Source organism: Triticum dicoccoides, chromosome 3A (assembly GCF_002162155.2).
Source record: "Triticum dicoccoides isolate Atlit2015 ecotype Zavitan chromosome 3A, WEW_v2.0, whole genome shotgun sequence".
Classification (NCBI taxonomy): Eukaryota; Viridiplantae; Streptophyta; class Magnoliopsida; order Poales; family Poaceae; genus Triticum; species Triticum dicoccoides.
This window is the reverse complement of record NC_041384.1, coordinates 752,824,561-752,842,876: the sequence shown is the minus strand read 5'-3', so window position 1 is coordinate 752,842,876 and position 18,316 is coordinate 752,824,561. Positions and strand designations below refer to the sequence as shown.

Below are 18,316 nucleotides of genomic sequence, written 5' to 3'. Positions count from 1 at the left end.
AAAACAGTGAGAAGCCCTTTTTTCTCTATGGAGAATTTTTTTTTGAGGAAGTAAGGACAGGGTCCAGGGCTCCAGGCTGGCCGAGCAGCACAACAACAACGCTCGACCATGGGCTTTGGTCAACACTCGGCCCGAAGATGAGGGGCCCAACCCAATGCGCGGCAGCAGGCTTCTTCTTCTTTTCTCTTCCTCCTCCACCCCACGGCCCGCCGTGGCCTTCTTCTCCCCCGTCGGCGTCTCCGCCGCCGTACAACCCGACGCAGCCACCCACCCTGTCCCCGGATTTCGTGCCTCGCTCCTACCCGTAATCTACGGGGCTGTTTGGATCTCGACCAAAACCAGTCCGACCAAAAAGTTGGCAAGCCCGTAAAATTTGGTGGCCGTTTGGATCGCTACCAAAGAATTGGCACGCCCAGCGCGCCTGCGAGACGCCAATGTAAACTTAGCCAACTCACGGGCGAGTTGAGGGCGGCGAAAAGCTCCGCCGAAATTTTGGCACCACACCCTGCACTCTCTGTCTTGTTGGGTCCCAAGAAACTATCCCTTTATTTTATTAGTATCTGGTGCATGCTACCTATACTTTAATCTGTGGGTCCTCACAATGCATGCAAGCAGGCTACTCCATAGTGCAGGGGCCAAAACATGGATGGCTACAATCCAAACAATAATCACTTACCAAAATTTTGGTCATGCCCTCACATTAGTCATGCCAAAAAATTGGTGGGGCTAGATGGGGCACAATCCAAACAGCCCCTACACCTCGACGCGCGCTCCATGGAGGTGGCCCACCCTGCCGGTGCTCTCCCTCTCCACCCCAACCGCCGATTCATGTCCAAGTTGGAGCAGGCAGGGAAGAAATGAGATGCATATATGATATATGTATGTATGTATGTATGTATGTATCCCGAGATTGAGCGGTAGCCAAGCAATCTCTTCTAGGCACTAATTGGGTTCTCTTTGGTGTACAGGTGCTCATTTCCTGTTATTCTTTTACTTGATCAATGTGTCTGTATGTGATTGCAGCTTAAGCAAGCACCAACGGTGGGAACCAAACATTGGCACCCGTGATGTTAGATAATAACAAGATAAAACAGACACGAGAGCACACAGATTTTTACGTGGAAACCCTTGCGGGAGAAAACCACGGACGCACGAAGGTGCAATCACTATGAGGAGGAGTATTACAAGCACGAGACGACAGGCCGTCTAAGGTGCGACTACATGGGGTATATATGAGGGGCAACACATAGGAGTCCTTGTAGGACAAGTAAACGAGTTGTACTCGTACGCATCGGTACCAACGCAAAGGCCCACTCCGTATGTACTACGTCTAGTCCAATACGGTATAGTTTGGCTCACAATTTAACAATCTCCACCTTGAGCCAAATTTCCTCCAGTAGTCGAAGAAAGTAGATAACTCCATCCAAATCAGTATAAACACCTTGTGCGTTAAAGTCCATAGGACTAGTGAGAAATACCAACTAAGCCTGAGCAAAGCTCAAACTTATTGGTCGGAACTGGCTTTGTCATCATATCAGCAGGATTATCATGAGTACTTATCTTGCATACCTTCAAATAGCCTTCAGCAACAACATCTCGAATATAATGAAATCTGACATCAATGTGCTTTATCCTCTCATGATACATTGGATTCTTTGTAAGATATATGGCACTTTGACTGTCACTAAATACGGTAGGGCAAGATGAATCTCCACAAAGCTCAGAATACAAACCTCTCAACCAGATAGCTTCTTTGCATGCCTCAGAAATAGCCATATACTTGGCATCAGTAGTGGAACAAGCCACAATAGACTGCAAAGTTGCTCTCCAACTCACAGCACAACCACCAATGATGAAAACATAACCTGTGAGTGATCTTCTCTTATCCAAATCACCAGCAAAATCAGAATCAACAAAACCAGCAAGTCCATCTCTAGTTTTCCCAAACTGTAAATAAACATTAGAAGTACCTCGCAGGTATCTGAAAATCCACTGAACTGCTTTCCAATGTTCCTTTCCAAGATTAGCCATGTATCTACTGACAACACTCAATGCATATGATAAATCCGGACGAGAACAAACCATGGCATACATAAGTGAACCAACTGCACTCGAATAGGGAACTCTAGACATGTACTCAATATCTACATCTGACTTAGGACATAAAACTGATGATAATTTGAAGTGTGCAGATAATGGAGTACTCACCGGCTTGGCATTATGCATATTAAAACGACGAAGAACTTTATCAATATATCCCTTCTGACTGAGATACACTTTTCCAGATGGTCTATCTCTGGATATTTCCATGCCAAGTATTTTCTTTGCTGCACCCAAATCCTTCATCTCAAATTCATTACTCAATTGCTTCTTTAGTTCATTAATCTCTGACATACTCTTTGCAGCAATTAGCATATCATCAACATAAAGGAGCAAATAAATAGTTGAACCTTTGACAGTTTTCAAATAAACACAACTATCATAGTTAGACCTTTTGAAACCTTGAGAGAGCATAAAGGTGTCAAATCTCTTGTACCACTGTCTTGGGGATTGCTTCAATCCATAAAGAGATTTCTTTAACTTACACACAAGCTTTTCTTTTCCAGGAATAACAAAACCTTCAGGTTGTTCCATATAAATATCCTCTTCTAATTGTCCATGTAAAAATGCAGTTTTAACATCCAATTGTTTAAGCTCAAGATCATGCATGGCAACAATACCGAGTAAAGTGCGAATAGAGCTATGCTTCACAACAGGAGAAAAGACTTCGTTATAGTCAATACCTGGAATCTGACTGTAACCTTTAGCAACTAACCTTGCTTTATATCTTGTCTCATCATTAGGAGAAACACCTTCTTTCCTCTTGAAAACCCATTTGCAACGAATAGGTTTCTTCTCTCTAGGCAATTTTACTAAATGCCAAGTGCCATTCTTTTCAAGTGATTCCATCTCATCATGCATAGCGGTCATCCACTTATTACTATCACCAGAAATAATAGCCTCGGAATATGAAGAAGGTTCAGCATTACCTTCAATTTCTTCTGCAACAGATAAAGCAAAAGAAACAATATTGCACTCCTCAATTAACCTGACACGTTTGTTAGTACCCCGCCTAACTCTCTCACGTGCAAGATTCCAACTGGGTGGAACAATAGGCTGATTTGGAGTGGGAGTGACATTATCATCATTAACGACGGGTTCATCATGTGCATCAACAATTTTATTACCAGATGTATCACCTGAATCAATAACATGCTCCACTTGAACAGTAGGCTCCTGAACAACAGGCTGCTGTTCACTCTCAACAGGAACATTAGTAGATGAAACATCATGTAATATAGCTGATTCATTAAAGATGACATTTCTGCTAATAACAACCTTCTAGGTTTCAGGATTCCATAATTTAAAACCTTTAACACCAGACTTATAACCAAGAAAGATGCACTTAACAGCCCTAGGCTCCAACTTTCCATTATCAACATGAGCATGAGCAGTGCAACCAAAAACTCTCAACTGTGAATAATCAACAGGTGAACCAGACCATACCTCAATTGGAGTTTTCTTATTAAGAGCAATAGATGGTGAACGGTTAATGAGATAACAAGCAGTGGAAGCGGCCTCAGCCCAAAAACGCCTATGCAAACCTGCATTGGACAACATGCAACGGGCTCTGGAAATAATGGTCCTGTTCATACGCTCAGCAACACCGTTTTGTTGAGGAGTATAAGGAACGGTGTAATGTCTGACAATGCCTTCAGACTTGCAATAATTCTTAAATTGCTTAGAACAGAATTCCATACCATTATCAGTGCAAAGTATTTTTACCTTCCTTTCAGTTTGTCTTTCAATCATAATCTTCCACTCCTTAAATGCTGAGAATGCTTCATATTTATGCTTCAAGAAATAAGGCCCAAACTTTTCTCGAATAATCATCAATAATAGTCAGCATGTAACTAGCACCACCTAGTGACTTCTTGCGAGATGGTCCCCATAAATCAGAATGCACATAATCAAGAATACCTTCGGTTGTATGAGTCGAAGTGTTGAACTTCACCCTCTTGTGTTTGCCGAAGATACAATGCTCACAAAATTTCAATTTACCAGGTTCATATCCATCAAGAAGACCTCTCTTATTTAACTCTGCTAAACCAAGTTCACTCATATGTCCAAGACGCATATGCCAAAGGTTAGCAGCATCACAATCAGAATTCTTTGAAATAGCTGGAGTAGCGTTACCTGAAATGGTAGAACCTCTAAGGTAATAAAGACCATTGGTCGAACTTAAATCACCTTTCATCACAATAAGGAAACCTTTGGTGACTTACAAAACACTATCTCCACCTGAATACTTGTATCTCTTTGCATCAAGGGCACTCATAGAAATAAGATTTCTCTTCATCTTCGGAATATACCGAACATCTGTCAAAGTTCTGATTATGCCATCAAACATCTTGATTCGAATAGAACCTATGCCTTCAATCTTGCATGGTGAATTATCAAAACCCAAAACGGAACCAGCAGAAGTAGTGGAATCAAAAGTATTAAACCAATCTCTATATGGACACATATGAAAAGTACATGCAGTATCAAGTACCCACTCATCATTGGTCTCAGCACATCCAGCAATAACGACAAGAGCATCATCGGAACTATCTTCACGAGCAACGTTAGCAGAATTTTCACCTTGTTTGTTACCTTTTCTCTTTTCCTTATTTTGCAACTTGAAACACTCTGAGATGTCATGCCCGTCTCTCTTGCAATACCTGCAATATTTCTTGTCTCTGGATTGCGACCGGCCCCTGTAGCCGTTTTTACTTTTGCCTCTGTTTCCATTATTGAAGTTCTTCTCCTTTGTCCTGTCACGAAGAGATAATCCCTCTGCTTGGAATGAACTTGAACCATCATGAGGCACCATTAATTTCATCTTCTCCTTAGAGTTCAAAGCTTCATAAACTTCATTAAGCATGAGAGTATCACGACTGTATAATATGGTGTCTCTAAAATTGGTATAAGAACTTTGCAGTGAACAAACTAACATTAAAGCAGTATCTTCCTCTTCATACTTAACCTCCATTGCAGCTAGATCGGATATAATCTCCTTAAATTCTGAAATATAATTCAAAACATTACCTCCCTCGGGTAACCTGTGCAGGAATAATTTTTTGCTTCAAATGCATCTTGCTGGTGAGATCTTTAGTCATGCAAATCCCTTCCAGCTTTAACCATAGAGCGGCGGCAGTTTTCTCGCTCAAAACTTCCTGCAAAATATTATTATGCAAATGTAGTTGAATTTGTGATAAAGCCTTACAATCAATTCTTTTCTCCTCAGCAGTCCAGTCCTCAATTTGGTTCTTTCCAAAACTATCCAGTGCTACATCATAGTCGGCTTGTGCCAACAACGCCCGCATCTTGACTTGCCATAGGGTAAACCTTGTGTCACGATCCAGCAGCGGAAAGTCGTACTTCATAGATGCCATGAATAAATAAATCTGTGTACACAAAGTAGTACAAGTCGGAGTAGAATAATTCTTGACAGAATTTAATATGCGAGCAAAGAAACAGTAGCACCTGGTAGCTTCGGGCAATGGACGTAGCACTTGATGATGAAAAATAAGGGCCGAACTAGTACTCTGTACTAGTAGCTTCTCCTCACGTAGTAACTAGTAGCAGCAGCAGCTCCAGTAGGTTTGACCACGTGAAAGAAAAGTAGCAAGGCCATTAGTAGCAAGATCAATCAGATCTCGATTCTTGCGTGTGTACTACTTCAAGTCTTTGTACGCAGTAGCAGAGGAACTCGGCGACTTGATCTGCGTGGGCTGTGACAGTTTTGGTTGATCCCTTGTGATGACGTGGAGCAGCAGCTTTCTCACCTCAATTTCTCAATACGTTGTCGGGGGGTATTGAGTTTGACTGGCATTGTCTTCCGCCGAGAGGAAGGTCGGGTGGAATCTTACTTGGTGTTAGATGTGACTCTCTCGAAGTTCGCAGTGTGGTCATGGGGGATTTTGCTGTTAAGTTTAGGGTACGGTCAAAAGTTGATGGGTTCGACTGGGCTTTGGTGGCGGTGTATGGGGAGGCGCAGGCAGAGCTCAAACCTGACTTTTTAGCTGATCTTGTCAGAGTCTGCGGGTCTGAGCAACTCCCAATTCTGGTTGGGGGTGATTTTAATATCATTAGAAGACGTGATGAAAAGAATAATGACAATTTTGATGGAAGATGGTCATTTATGTTTAATACTATTATTGCAAGCTTATATTTGAGAGAGATTGAGCTTTCAGGGAGGAAGTTTACCTGGGCTAATGCGTTGCCAAATCCAACGTTCGAGAAGTTGGATCGGGTCCTGGCTAGTGTTGCTTGGGAACAGAAGTTTCCCTTCGTAACGGTGCAAGCTCTTTCCCGTGGTATTTCTGACCACACACCCCTGCTGCTCGACTCTGGTGGGGCTACCTATTCGGGTAACAAGAATTTATTCTCTTTTGAGCTGGCGTGGTTTGAAAGAGAAGGATTCTTGGATCTTGTAGCCAGAGAATGGGCTAAAGATGCAGGAGGTAGGAATGCCCTTGAGCGTTGGCAGAACAAGATTAGGCACCTTAGGAGTTTCCTTCGGGGATGGGCTAAACATCTAGGTGGAATGTATAAGGTGGAGAAGGAGCGACTCCTTTCCCTTATCCAAACCTTAGATATAAGGGCAGAAACTACGATTCTGTCAGCCCCCGAGCTTCATATCAAGCATGAGGCTGAGGTGAGGTTGAAAGAGCTACTCCGTGAGGAAGAATTAAAGTGGGCGCTGCGGGCAAAGTTGACAAAAGTTGTCCAGGGGGATGCAAACACACAGTTCTTCCACATGATAGCCAATGGCAAGCACCGGAAGAAGCGAATTTTTCAGTTGGAACAAGATGAGGGTACAATAGTCGGTCAGGACAACCTGAAGCTTTACATTACTGAGTACTATAAACGTCTGTTCGGACCACCAGAGGAGAACTGTGTGTCCCTGGATGAGTCTAGGGTTCACGATATCCCTCAACTTACTTCTGTGGAGAACGAGGTATTAACTGCCCCTTTCTCGGAAAAGGAGGTTTTCGAGGCTATCTCCAAGATGAAGTGTAACAAGGTACCGGGGCCGGATGGTTTCCCGGCTGAGTTTTACAAGAAGTGTTGGCATACTATCAAAGGGGACCTGATGCCGATGTTCCATGATTTGTTCTCGGGACATTTGCAGCTCTTCCAACTTAACTTTGGAACGATAACCTTGTTGCCTAAGAAAACTGATGCGTGAGAATTGAACAATTTCGGCCCATATGCCTTTTGAATGTCAGTTTTAAGATCTTTACCAAGGTTGGAACGATCAGGCTCACGCAGATTGCGCACACAGTTGTGCAACCTTCTCAGACTGCGTTCATGCCGGATAGGAACATCCTCGAAGGGGTTGTGGTCCTTCATGAAACGCTTCATGAAATTCATACGAAAAAACTAGATGGTGTTATTTTCAAAGTGGATTTTGAGAAGGCTTATGATAAAGTCAAATGGCCGTTCCTCCAACAGGCTTTACGGATGAAGGGCTTTGATGAGCTCTGGCGACATCAGGTGGAAACATTCACGCAAAAAGGTAGTGTTGGCATTAAAGTTAATGACGACATAGGCCATTACTTCCAAACGCACAAGGGTTTGAGACAGGGTGACCCTATGTCGCCTATTCTGTTCAATATTGTGGTTGATATGTTAGCGATCCTGATTGGGAGGGCCAAGGAGGCCGGTCAGGTGGAGGGATTGGTGCCTCATCTGGTGGATGGTGGGCTGTCCATCCTGCAATACGCTGATGATACAATCATTTTCATGGAACACGATTTGGCAAAAGCGAGGAATATGAAGTTAGTGTTATGCCTTTTTGAACAATTGTCGGGGCTCAAGATTAATTTCCATAAAAGCGAGTTGTTCTGCTTCGGTAGAGCCAAAGACGATCAAGAAGCATATACACAATTGTTTGGTTGCGAAGTTGGGGCTCTACCTTTCACGTATCTTGGTATTCCAATACATCATCGCAAGCTAACAAATCGTGAGTGGAAGTGCATCGAGGATCGCTTTGAGAAGAAACTTAGTTGCTGGAAAGGAAAACTCATGTCTTACGGAGGCCAGTTAATTCTGATTAACTCGGTGCTCACGAGTTTACCTATGTTTCTCTTATCTTTCTTCGAGGTCCCAGTGGGGGTTAGGAAGAGGCTAGACTTCTATCGTTCCCGCTTCTTTTGGCAGAGTGATGAGTCCAAGAGGAAATACAGATTGGCCAAATGGGATATTATTTGTCGACCAAAGGACCAAGGGGGACTTGGGGTTGAAAATCTTGAAGTCAAGAACAAGTGCCTGCTTAGTAAGTGGTTGTTTAAGTTGTCTTCTGAGACAGATGCAACTTGGGCGCAGATTCTACGTAGTAAATATCTACACTCAAAGACTTTATCCCGGGTTACTCTGAGACCTACAGATTCACCGTTCTAGAAAGGGCTTATGAGGGTTAAAGCCGCTTTCTTTAACAGAACAAAATGTATTGTTGGTAATGGCGAGAATACGCGTTTCTGGGAGGATACGTGGCTTGGTGACGCGCCATTGGCTACACAATATCCGACACTATATCGTATTGTTCAGCGTAGGGATACTCTCGTTGCCACGGTGATGCAGTCTATACCTCTAAACATCCAGTTTAGGAGGGTGCTTGTCGGGCCTCGATGGGAGGCATGGCTTCACTTGGTCCGTAGGCTGATGGAAGTTCAGCTAAATCCTCAGCACGATCAGTTGTTTTGGACGCTAACTAGAACTGGGGTATTCACGGTCAAATCGATGTATGTTGATATCATTAATTCTACTGTGATACCTACTTCCAAGGAGGTCTGGAAAGTTAAGGTTCCTTTGAAGATTAAAGTGTTTATGTGGTTTGTGCATAAGCAAGTTATTCTTACTAAGGACAATCTAGTTAAGCGCAACTGGACAGGATCTACTAGGTGTAGTTTCTGTGATACGGATGAGACCATCAAGCACTTATTTTTTGACTGTCCGTTGGCACGCGGGTTGTGGCGCTCCGTGCAAATTGCCTTTAATATTACTCCTCCCACATCGGTAAACACGTTATTTGGGGCGTGGCTTGTTGGGATTGAGTCCGAAACAGCCAGACATATTCGTGTAGGAGTATGTGCGTTATTATGGGCAATTTGGAATTGCAGAAATGATTTGGTTTTTAACAGAACAACAAATACTCATTTTTTGCAGGTGTTAATCCGAGCTACAACACTGACCCGTACGTGGTCATTACTCACTCCGACGGAGGCCAGGGAGCGTTTGGTTACTGGATCTGTCCGGTGGGAGACGGTAGCGCGGGATATCTTCAACCGGTTTGGATGGCGATCATGTAATAGGATAGGCATTTAGTTTTACCTATCTGTTTTCATGCCAACCGGTTGTGGCTTTTGTCGTTTGTGCTTTGCAGTTGACGCTCTGTGTGAGCTAGTCCCTGCTTTTGTTACATTACTGTAAGACCTTGTTGAGACCTTGCTTTATTTTTAATAATAGAGGCCGTATGCATCGTTCTGATGCAGAGGCCGGGGAATACCCCCTTTTTGAAAAAAAAACGTGGAGCAACAGCAATCACAACTCGGCGGAACGGCGGCGGTCTTGAGGATTTGACGGCTTGCCAGGCGCACAGTACGCCGCGGAGGAAATCGATCCGGCCTCGGATAGCCTGGTCACGGCGTGGGTGGCGTCGTGCGCAACCCTAATCCCTCGAACTCAAATCTCGTATCTGTAACCTCAGCTCTGTATACCACTTGTTAGATAATAACGAGATAAAACAGATACGATAGCACACAGATTTTTACGTGGAAACCCTTGCGGAAGAAAACCACGGACGCACGAAGGCGCAATCACTATGAGGAGGAGTATTACAAGCACGAGACGACAGGCCGTCTAAGGTGCGACTACATGGGGTATATATGAGGGGCAACACATAGGAGTCCTTGTAGGACAAGTAAACGAGTTGTACTCGTACGCGTCGGTACCAACGCAAAGGCCCACTCCGTATGTACTACGTCTAGTCCAATACGGTATAGTTTGGCTCACAATTTAACACGTGACATGCTCGTACGCGCGGTGCATGGTGATGTGACATAGCGCATCAGCTTTGCGTGCAAGTCTTTTTTGCACTCAAGCTGTCACACACCGCATCAGCTTTGCGCTCAAGATTCTTTCTTACATACTACTGTACTTCAGATTTGTAACACTGCCCGCACAAGGTTCCAGACCCACCACTCTTGAAATTTTTCCAAAATAATCATTGCAAACATCAGTCATGTACATGATTCTTTGTCTGTAGTTTTTTCTCCAGCAATCACAGTGTTTGTCCCGTGGCCTTGGTTTCAGCTTGAGCAAGCAACAACTAAATTGAAGATGGACTTCAGTTAATGTCCTCTAAGAAAAACGAGTTACTGGTTTGCTTCTCCAGTGGTTCAAGTTTTTTACTTCGTGATTCCCTCGGTCACAGGTTAGGCGGCCACCAGCTAATGTTAGTGATGGGTTCAGTTACTATCACCTGGCTCGGTTGGAAGATATCAGTTAGATTGCCTCCACCAGATTGGGACTGAAGAAGATTGCATGCTGGCTTCCGGTATTGATGAGCACGATGACATTCGCAACAGGTTGCGTGGCACGATTCCGCGTCATCCTGATGGAATATCTACTGCTTTTGAGTTTCTTGTGTGGTTCCCCATTTTCATTCTATAACTTAGTCTGTATGTTTGGCATCAACTTTGGTCTCATTTCTATGTTGGTAATGCATTTCTTGTGCAAAGCAAACTATTGGGAATCCATAAAGCGACATGTTATAGTCATGGTCACGGTCATCTCCTTCACATTGTATAAGTACTATGACGTCCAGGTACATATCCACATGGGCATGTACTAGAGTCATCATCATCATCATCGTCAGGAACAGACTTACACCAGCCCATTCTGTTTCTGCAGTTTATCTCTAGCAATCATAATTTTTACTCTCTGCTCATGGTTGCAGCTTAAGCAAATACCAGCTAAAATTGGGGATGAAGTTCAGTTACTGTTACCTAGCTCAGGTAGCCGCTTATGTGTAAATTGGAGTTACTGGTTTGCTTGCTTCCGTATCCATCAATTCATTTCAGTGGTTAGAGGTTTTTATGTCGTGATTCCCTTGGTTGTGATGTACTCCTTCTGTAAACAAATATAAGACTTTTTATGTCAACCTAAAACCTAGAACGTCTTATATTTGTTTACAGAGGGAGTACATGATTCTGTGTCAGTAGCTTATTTCCAGCAGTCCTACTTTTTACTCTGTTCTTTTCAGTAGTTAAATGGGCACATCACTATCTGTCAGATTTTTTACCATGGCTGTGCTCCTTGGTTGCAGCATAAGCAAACGGCAATGGTGGGACGAAACGACGGTGGGAAACCCCTGGCTCCTACACAGTGCTTGGTGATCCGACATGCCCCATCAGCTTTGCGCTCAAGTCTTCTTTGCACTCAAAGGTTCTCACGTACTTGAGCTGTGTAGCCCTTCTCCGCACTGGAACAACGCCCGCACAAGGGACCAGACCAACCAGATTCTTGGAATATGTTCAGAATAATCATTGCAGTCATGTACCTGATTCTTTCTCTGCAGCTTATCTCCAGCAATCACAATGTTTACCCTGTGTTCTTGGTTGCATCTTGAGAAAGCAACGCCTAAATTGGAATGGACTTTAGTTACCGTTGCTTAGTTAGCTCTGCTAGCTTATCTAAATTTTGCTTCTTAATGTTGGTGATGGTTTCAGTTACGGTCACCTAGCTTGGTTGGAACATATCAGTTAGGCTGTTTCCACCAGGTGGGGACTGAAGATTCACAACAGTTTTCCACGTTCTACCGATGGCCTACCTACTACTGGCTCATTTACCAAAAAAAGGCTTTCCACATCCACATGCCACCAAAGCACACCACATCGACATCCATACGAATCCTCTTCATGTCTTCCTTGGCTCAGCTGTGACCATTGATATATATGCATTAGGGAAGCAGTCATGAAAGTGGTACCTGGAAGAGAAACCACTGCTGCCGCCTGACCTTAATTTCTCTAGTGCAAGCTGTAGTATAGAACTGTAGAACGATCATGGGCATCTTCCTGATGATGTTCTATCTGTTGGTAGTCGGGTCACTAGGACAGCCAACGGCTCTAGAATCTGGAGTTGTAACAAGCCAACAGAGCCCTGAAGGGAACTGGGCGCAACCATCACGTACCGGTGGCACACTCGCTGGTTGCCCAACGAGCTGCGGCAACCTGAGCTTCGCCTATCCCTTCGGCATCGGATCCAGGTGCTCCCGTGGGCCTGACTTCAACCTCATTTGCAACAACACCGCTCAGCCCCCCAAGCTCTTCTTGCATGACGGCATCACCGAGGTGATCAAACTCGACAATCTTCTTTCTGTTTATAACACTATCCATGCCTCCTTCTTGCATACCATCCACATGGAATCTGGTGTCAGTGTGTACAACTATTCTTTGAAACCACCTGGGGGGTCCTTCTCTCTTTCATCCTTTGTTCTAAACATTACGAGCTGTGACCTGGAGGTATACTCTGTCGTAGACAATGCCACCACGTTGAAATGCCGCACTACTTGTCTGGATCCAAGAACCCCAGAGATGGTGGCTATGCACAACTGTAAAAATACATTCGGATGTTGTCGTGTTAATGGCGATGGTAACGTCAGTTTTCAGTTCAAATTTGGCTACAACCACGGCCAAAGAAAGATTAATGCACACTCTAACCAGACCTCACAACTGTGGGATAGAATCAGCATAACTAGTGACAGGATGAGTGGCTTTGAGCTATTGTGGCAGATAGTTGACCAATCAAACTGTGTTGCTGCCAAGCAAAACATGACAAGCTATGCCTGTAGTGACAAGTATGCTGAGTGCATTGACGATAGCAGGTTTAACTGTAAGGCCAAAGATGCCGAGTGCATTGACAGAAGCCATGGCTACAGCTGCAACTGCAGGACTGGCTATACAGGCAACCCCTATATTAAAGATGGTTGCTCCAATGATAGAGGTGAATTCTCTTTTCCTAATCGAGACCAAAAGTACAGCTGTTTTCGTATTTTGGGCATTCATACATGCTAACCTTTTACTGATCAAACCAGGGTATAATCCAACTCCGACCAAGGCAGATTGTACACGTCGGTGTGGTAACGCTAGTGTGCAATTCCCCTTCGGCTTAGAGGAGGGTTGCTTTGCCAGGAAAGAGTTTCACCTCACCTGTACAAATACGACATCATCAGCTGCCCTATTACTGTTGGAGGACAATCGGGTCATTGACATAAATGTGGAAGAAGGGACCATTAATGGCTCCATTCCTGACCAACAATCGGGGAACTCAGTGTTGTTTGTATTATCTCCTAATGGTCTTTTCTCTGCAAATGGGTTATTTTTCTCTATCAATTGGGTTGCTGCACATCTAAGTTGTGCAGAGGCCCAATGGAATAGATCTGGATATGCTTGTGTGAGTACGAACAGCAAGTGTATGGAAGTTGAAGTAAGCGCTGAAGGTATCTATGCAGGTTACCGTTGCAAATGCTCAGATGGCTTCCAAGGAAATCCATACATCCTAAGTGGTTGTAGAGGTACTCCCTCCCTCTCTCTAGGTTACAAATGATACACCCCCTGCCTCTATAGAAAGATGTACTACTAGCTATTGTTTGTTAACTCTCTAAAATAATGTTGTACATATATAAAAGGCATGTGTTATTAAGGTAACTGCATGTTACTATTAGTCTCTCACTCCTCTTGTTAATTCTAGTTTGTTTATCTTTCATGAAGGTTCGTTTTACTTCCTCCAATCTAAAATATAAGTTGTACTTTTCTAAAAGTCAAACATTTTTATGTTTGACCATGTTTATATAGAAAAATATCAACATATACAAAGCAAGTAAACAGAATATGAAAATAAATTTGATGATGAATCCAGTGATACTAATTTGGCACAGTAGTTACTGATATATTTTTCTCAATAAACTTGTTCAAAGATAGGAAGTTTGACTTCTCAAAACATTAATGCACCATATACTTTGAAACGGATGGAGTAACTTTTTTTTCGATAAAGGACATTTCATTGAATTGATATATCGAGGTGATACAATCGCATCTAAAGAATGCCCGGCCTCTGCATAACTCGATGCACACAGCCAAAAAGTCCAACCGACCCAAAAAAATCGTTTTACAACTTGAAAAGATAAATTAGTCCAAGCCTATGATGTGGCAGATCCTATCCAGAGATCACACCGCCATCCATGGGGGGAGAAAACCTCCCTGGACGTACGCTCCAGCCGTGTAGACGCTATCATAAAAAGGTCCCTGTCCTCCGGCCTCTGTAGGATAGACCAAGTATGGGGCCATCGCGTACATACATGAATAACCTGCATAGGAGATGAAACACATTTTTATTAAAAACCACATCATTTCTCGTAAGCCACAATGCCCAGCATAAGGCAGCCGCCCCCACAAGAATATGTGCAGAAAATTATTTATCAATACCCCTCAACCAGTTGTCGAACATGTTACGAGCACTACGTGATGGGTATAAATTTGAAGCTACTTGAACTATGGCCCAAACCGCCCGAGCGAACTTACACTCAAAAATAAGTGCTTAATAGACTCGTCATGTTGGCAAAAGATACACGCCTTGGTGCCTTGCCAGTTGCGTCGTGCCAGATTATCTCTAGTTAAAATGTCCCCTCTGTTTAGAAACCAGAGGAATATCTTCACTCTATAGGGATTTTAAACTTCCACAATTTCCTGTTATCAACCGGAACATCACAATGAACCATTGCATCATACATGGATTTGACTGTAAACTTGCCATTCTGATGCAAATTCCATTGAAAGATGTCCGGTTCATCTGACAGCTGGATAGCCTCTAAACGTATGAGTAGCTCATTCCAAGCTGCCAGGCGGGGTCCTAAAAGGTCCCTATGGGAAGAAATATCAGGGTTTTCTTGTCCCAAAACTTGTTTGATGGTGGCAAATTTATGTCTAACAATCCTATACAAACTCGGGTATTGCACCATGAGTGTTGGGGTCCCTAGCCAGGTGTCTTCCCAGAACCGAACCTGGGAATCGTCCCTAACCGAGAAAGTCTCAAATTGGAAAAAGAATTCCTTAGCCTTCATGACTCCTGACCAAAAATGTGAGTCACCAGGTTTTCAATGGACTTGAGAAATGGCTTTAGATTTCACGTACTTGTTACGAATGATTTCCTGCCGTACTCCATTCTCAATGAGTAGTTTATAAACCCATTTGCTGAGAAGAGCAATATTTTTAATCTCAAGGTCCTGAATTCCAAGTCCCCCTTGACTTTTTGGTCGACATAATACCGTCCATCTAGCCAGTCGAAATTTGTTTGATTCATTATCACACTGCCAGAAAACCTGAATCTAAAATAATCGAGACGCTGAAGAACCCCTTTCGGTAGATGGAAGAATGACAACATATATAAAACCATGTTGCTTAGGACGGAATTGATCAAGATCAATCACCCCCCATATGACAAGAGTTTGGCTTTCCAACTGGCTAGTCGTTTCTCAAGTCTCTCTTCCACGTGCTTCCACTCAACGATAGTTAAACGCCGATAGTGTATGGGAATACCCAGATACTGAATCGGGAACTGCCCGAGCTGGCATCCAAAAATGTCAGCATACTCAGGTGCATATCCTGCAGCATCCCCGAAGCAAAAAAGTTCGCTCTTATGAAAATTAATTTTGAGGCCAGAAAGTTCCTCAAATGCACATAAAAGCAGCTTGAGATTTCTTGCTTTATCTAGATCATGATCCAAGAAAAGTATCGTGTCATCCACATATTGCAGGATAGATAAACCCTCTTCTGCCAAATGAGGAATGACGCCGCTAACCTGACCGGCCACCTTAGCCCGCTCAACAAGAGTAGCTAACATGTCAGCCACAATGTTAAACAAAATGGGTGATGCGGGGTCCCCTTGGCGAAGCCCCTTCCTTGTCTGAAAATTGTTGCCAACCTCATCGTTAACTTTGATGGCCACACTACCTCCAGAAACAAAACTCTCAACCCATCGACACCATTTTGGTGAAAACCCCTTCATGAGTAAGTGACTGTGTACTGTTTTATGTTGGTGTACTGTATTCCATGTTACTCCCTATGATCCATGATATAAGCAATTTTAGAATATGTGTCATTCAAAAAGGTTAGTTTTGACCATCAATATTGGTATCTTTACCAATATAGACTATATTAAATTGTTATTACGGATTAGTCATGAAATTATTTTCATTGTATATAATCATTTCTGTTTGAAACAGCATATTTTTGTAAAATGTATATCAAATTATGGATTAGAGGGAGTATATATTTTGTTAAGGCATCTTATTAAGATTTCATTAATTTCAGATATTGACGAACGCTATTTCTTAACTCTCTAAAAAAATGTTGTACAAATTTATTAGGAGTGTTTTGTGAAAATATAATTGCATCTTACTATTTGACAGTAAAAACAATCTCCTAGTTTGTTTTATTACTCATGTAGGTTTTGTTTAAATGGCTGATATAAGGTCTCATGTTAACTGAATGATAGTGTATTGTTTTCCATGTTGTATATTTTATCAACACATCTTATCAAGTTTTTGTTCACTTCAGATATCGATGAATGCCTTCAACCAAACATATGTAAGGAGATCTGCCGTAATACCGAAGGAAGCTTCAGTTGTGGCAGGCCAAAACAACCTCTACTCTTAGGTAAGACTATATTATTGTTACATTTTTACGATAGACAAGCTAAAACAGAAACTTAAAAAAGCATAATGCCTGTAGGTATAATTATTGGGTTGTGTTGTGGTTTTGGCATTCTACTTCTGAGCTTGAGTGCAGCACTTCTCATTCGTAGATGGAAAAGAAATGTTCAAAAGCAACTACGGAAAAAATATTTCCAGAAGAACCAAGGTCTTCTCCTAGAAACGTTGATATCATCTGATGAAACTGCAAATGAGAATGCTAAGATTTTCTCGCTAGAAGAGCTGGAGAAGGCAACAAACAACATTGATCCTACACGTATCATTGGACGTGGGGGCCATGGCATGGTTTACAAAGGCATATTGTCTGATCAGCGTGTTGTTGCAGTAAAAAGGTCTAAGGTGATCGAGCAGTCTGAGATCAGTCAATTCATCAATGAGGTTGCAGTGCTTACACAGATAAATCATAGAAATATTGTGAAGCTCTTTGGATGTTGTCTCGAAACTGAGGTTCCACTGTTAGTGTATGACTATGTATCCAATGGCTCACTATCTCAGGTTCTTCATGCTGATTCAAGTGATGAGTTTTCCTTATCTTGGGGTGATTACTTAAGGATTGGCCTAGAAACGGCAGGAGCTCTGTCTTATCTCCACTCTTCAGCTTCAATATCAATCTTCCATCGTGATGTGAAGTCCTCAAATATACTCTTGGATGTGAACTACACAGCTAAAGTGTCAGATTTTGGTGCATCCAGATTGGTTCCGATCAATCAGACGCATATTGTCACGAATGTGCAGGGTACATTTGGGTACTTAGATCCTGAGTATTTCCGCACCAGGCATCTGAATGGGAAGAGTGACGTGTACAGTTTTGGTGTGGTACTGGTGGAGTTGCTTCTCAGAATGAAGCCTGTTTTCACAAGTGAATCAGGCACAATCAAGAGCTTGTCAAACTATTTTTTGCAAGAGTTCAATGAGGGGAGAATGACACGTATTGTTAATTCCATGGTCCTCGAGCAAGCAACCGAGGAAGAGATCAGCACTGTCGCCTCACTTGCAGAGCGATGCTTGAGGCTCCACGGCGAAGAAAGGCCAACAATGAAACAGGCGGAGACAGAACTACAGACTCTGCTAACAAAACGGATGGACTCATCTCAGGTGGATCCAAGTAATGAAGAACCAATGCAACCAAGGTCGTTAATTCGAAGGAGTAGATCTGCTTGGCAATCGCCCATACGGCCAGGAGGTAGCCAACGGCGCTATAGCATGGAGGCAGAGTTCTTGTCATCTGCTACCCTATCACGTTAGATGAGGATATTGAGCTTATAAAAATGGATAGTTTGTGTGAACCGCTTCTAGGGCCTGTACTAGCTAGTTAGATTGGTATTGTAATAAGTCAATTTATGGGCAGATGATTTCAGGCATCATGATTGTCTCAGTTTATCAATTGGAATTATGCGCACAGCAGTTGCATCGTTAACTGTGGCATGCAAAAGCTGCCCTCTTCTGCTAATGACATAA

At 42.9% G+C, this 18,316-nt stretch overlaps 1 protein-coding gene across 1 annotated transcript; it reads left to right on the top strand.

Annotated features, from left to right (window-relative positions):
• Positions 1-12,152: 12,152 nt before the first annotated feature.
• Positions 12,153-18,103, top strand: LOC119273663 (wall-associated receptor kinase 4-like). The gene is made up of 3 exons (XM_037554755.1): positions 12,153-13,092; positions 13,184-13,663; positions 16,878-18,103. The coding sequence occupies exons 1-3, from the start codon at positions 12,153-12,155 to the stop codon at positions 18,101-18,103; spliced, it is 2,646 nt and encodes an 881-aa protein (XP_037410652.1).
• The last annotated feature ends 213 nt before the right edge of the window (positions 18,104-18,316 follow it).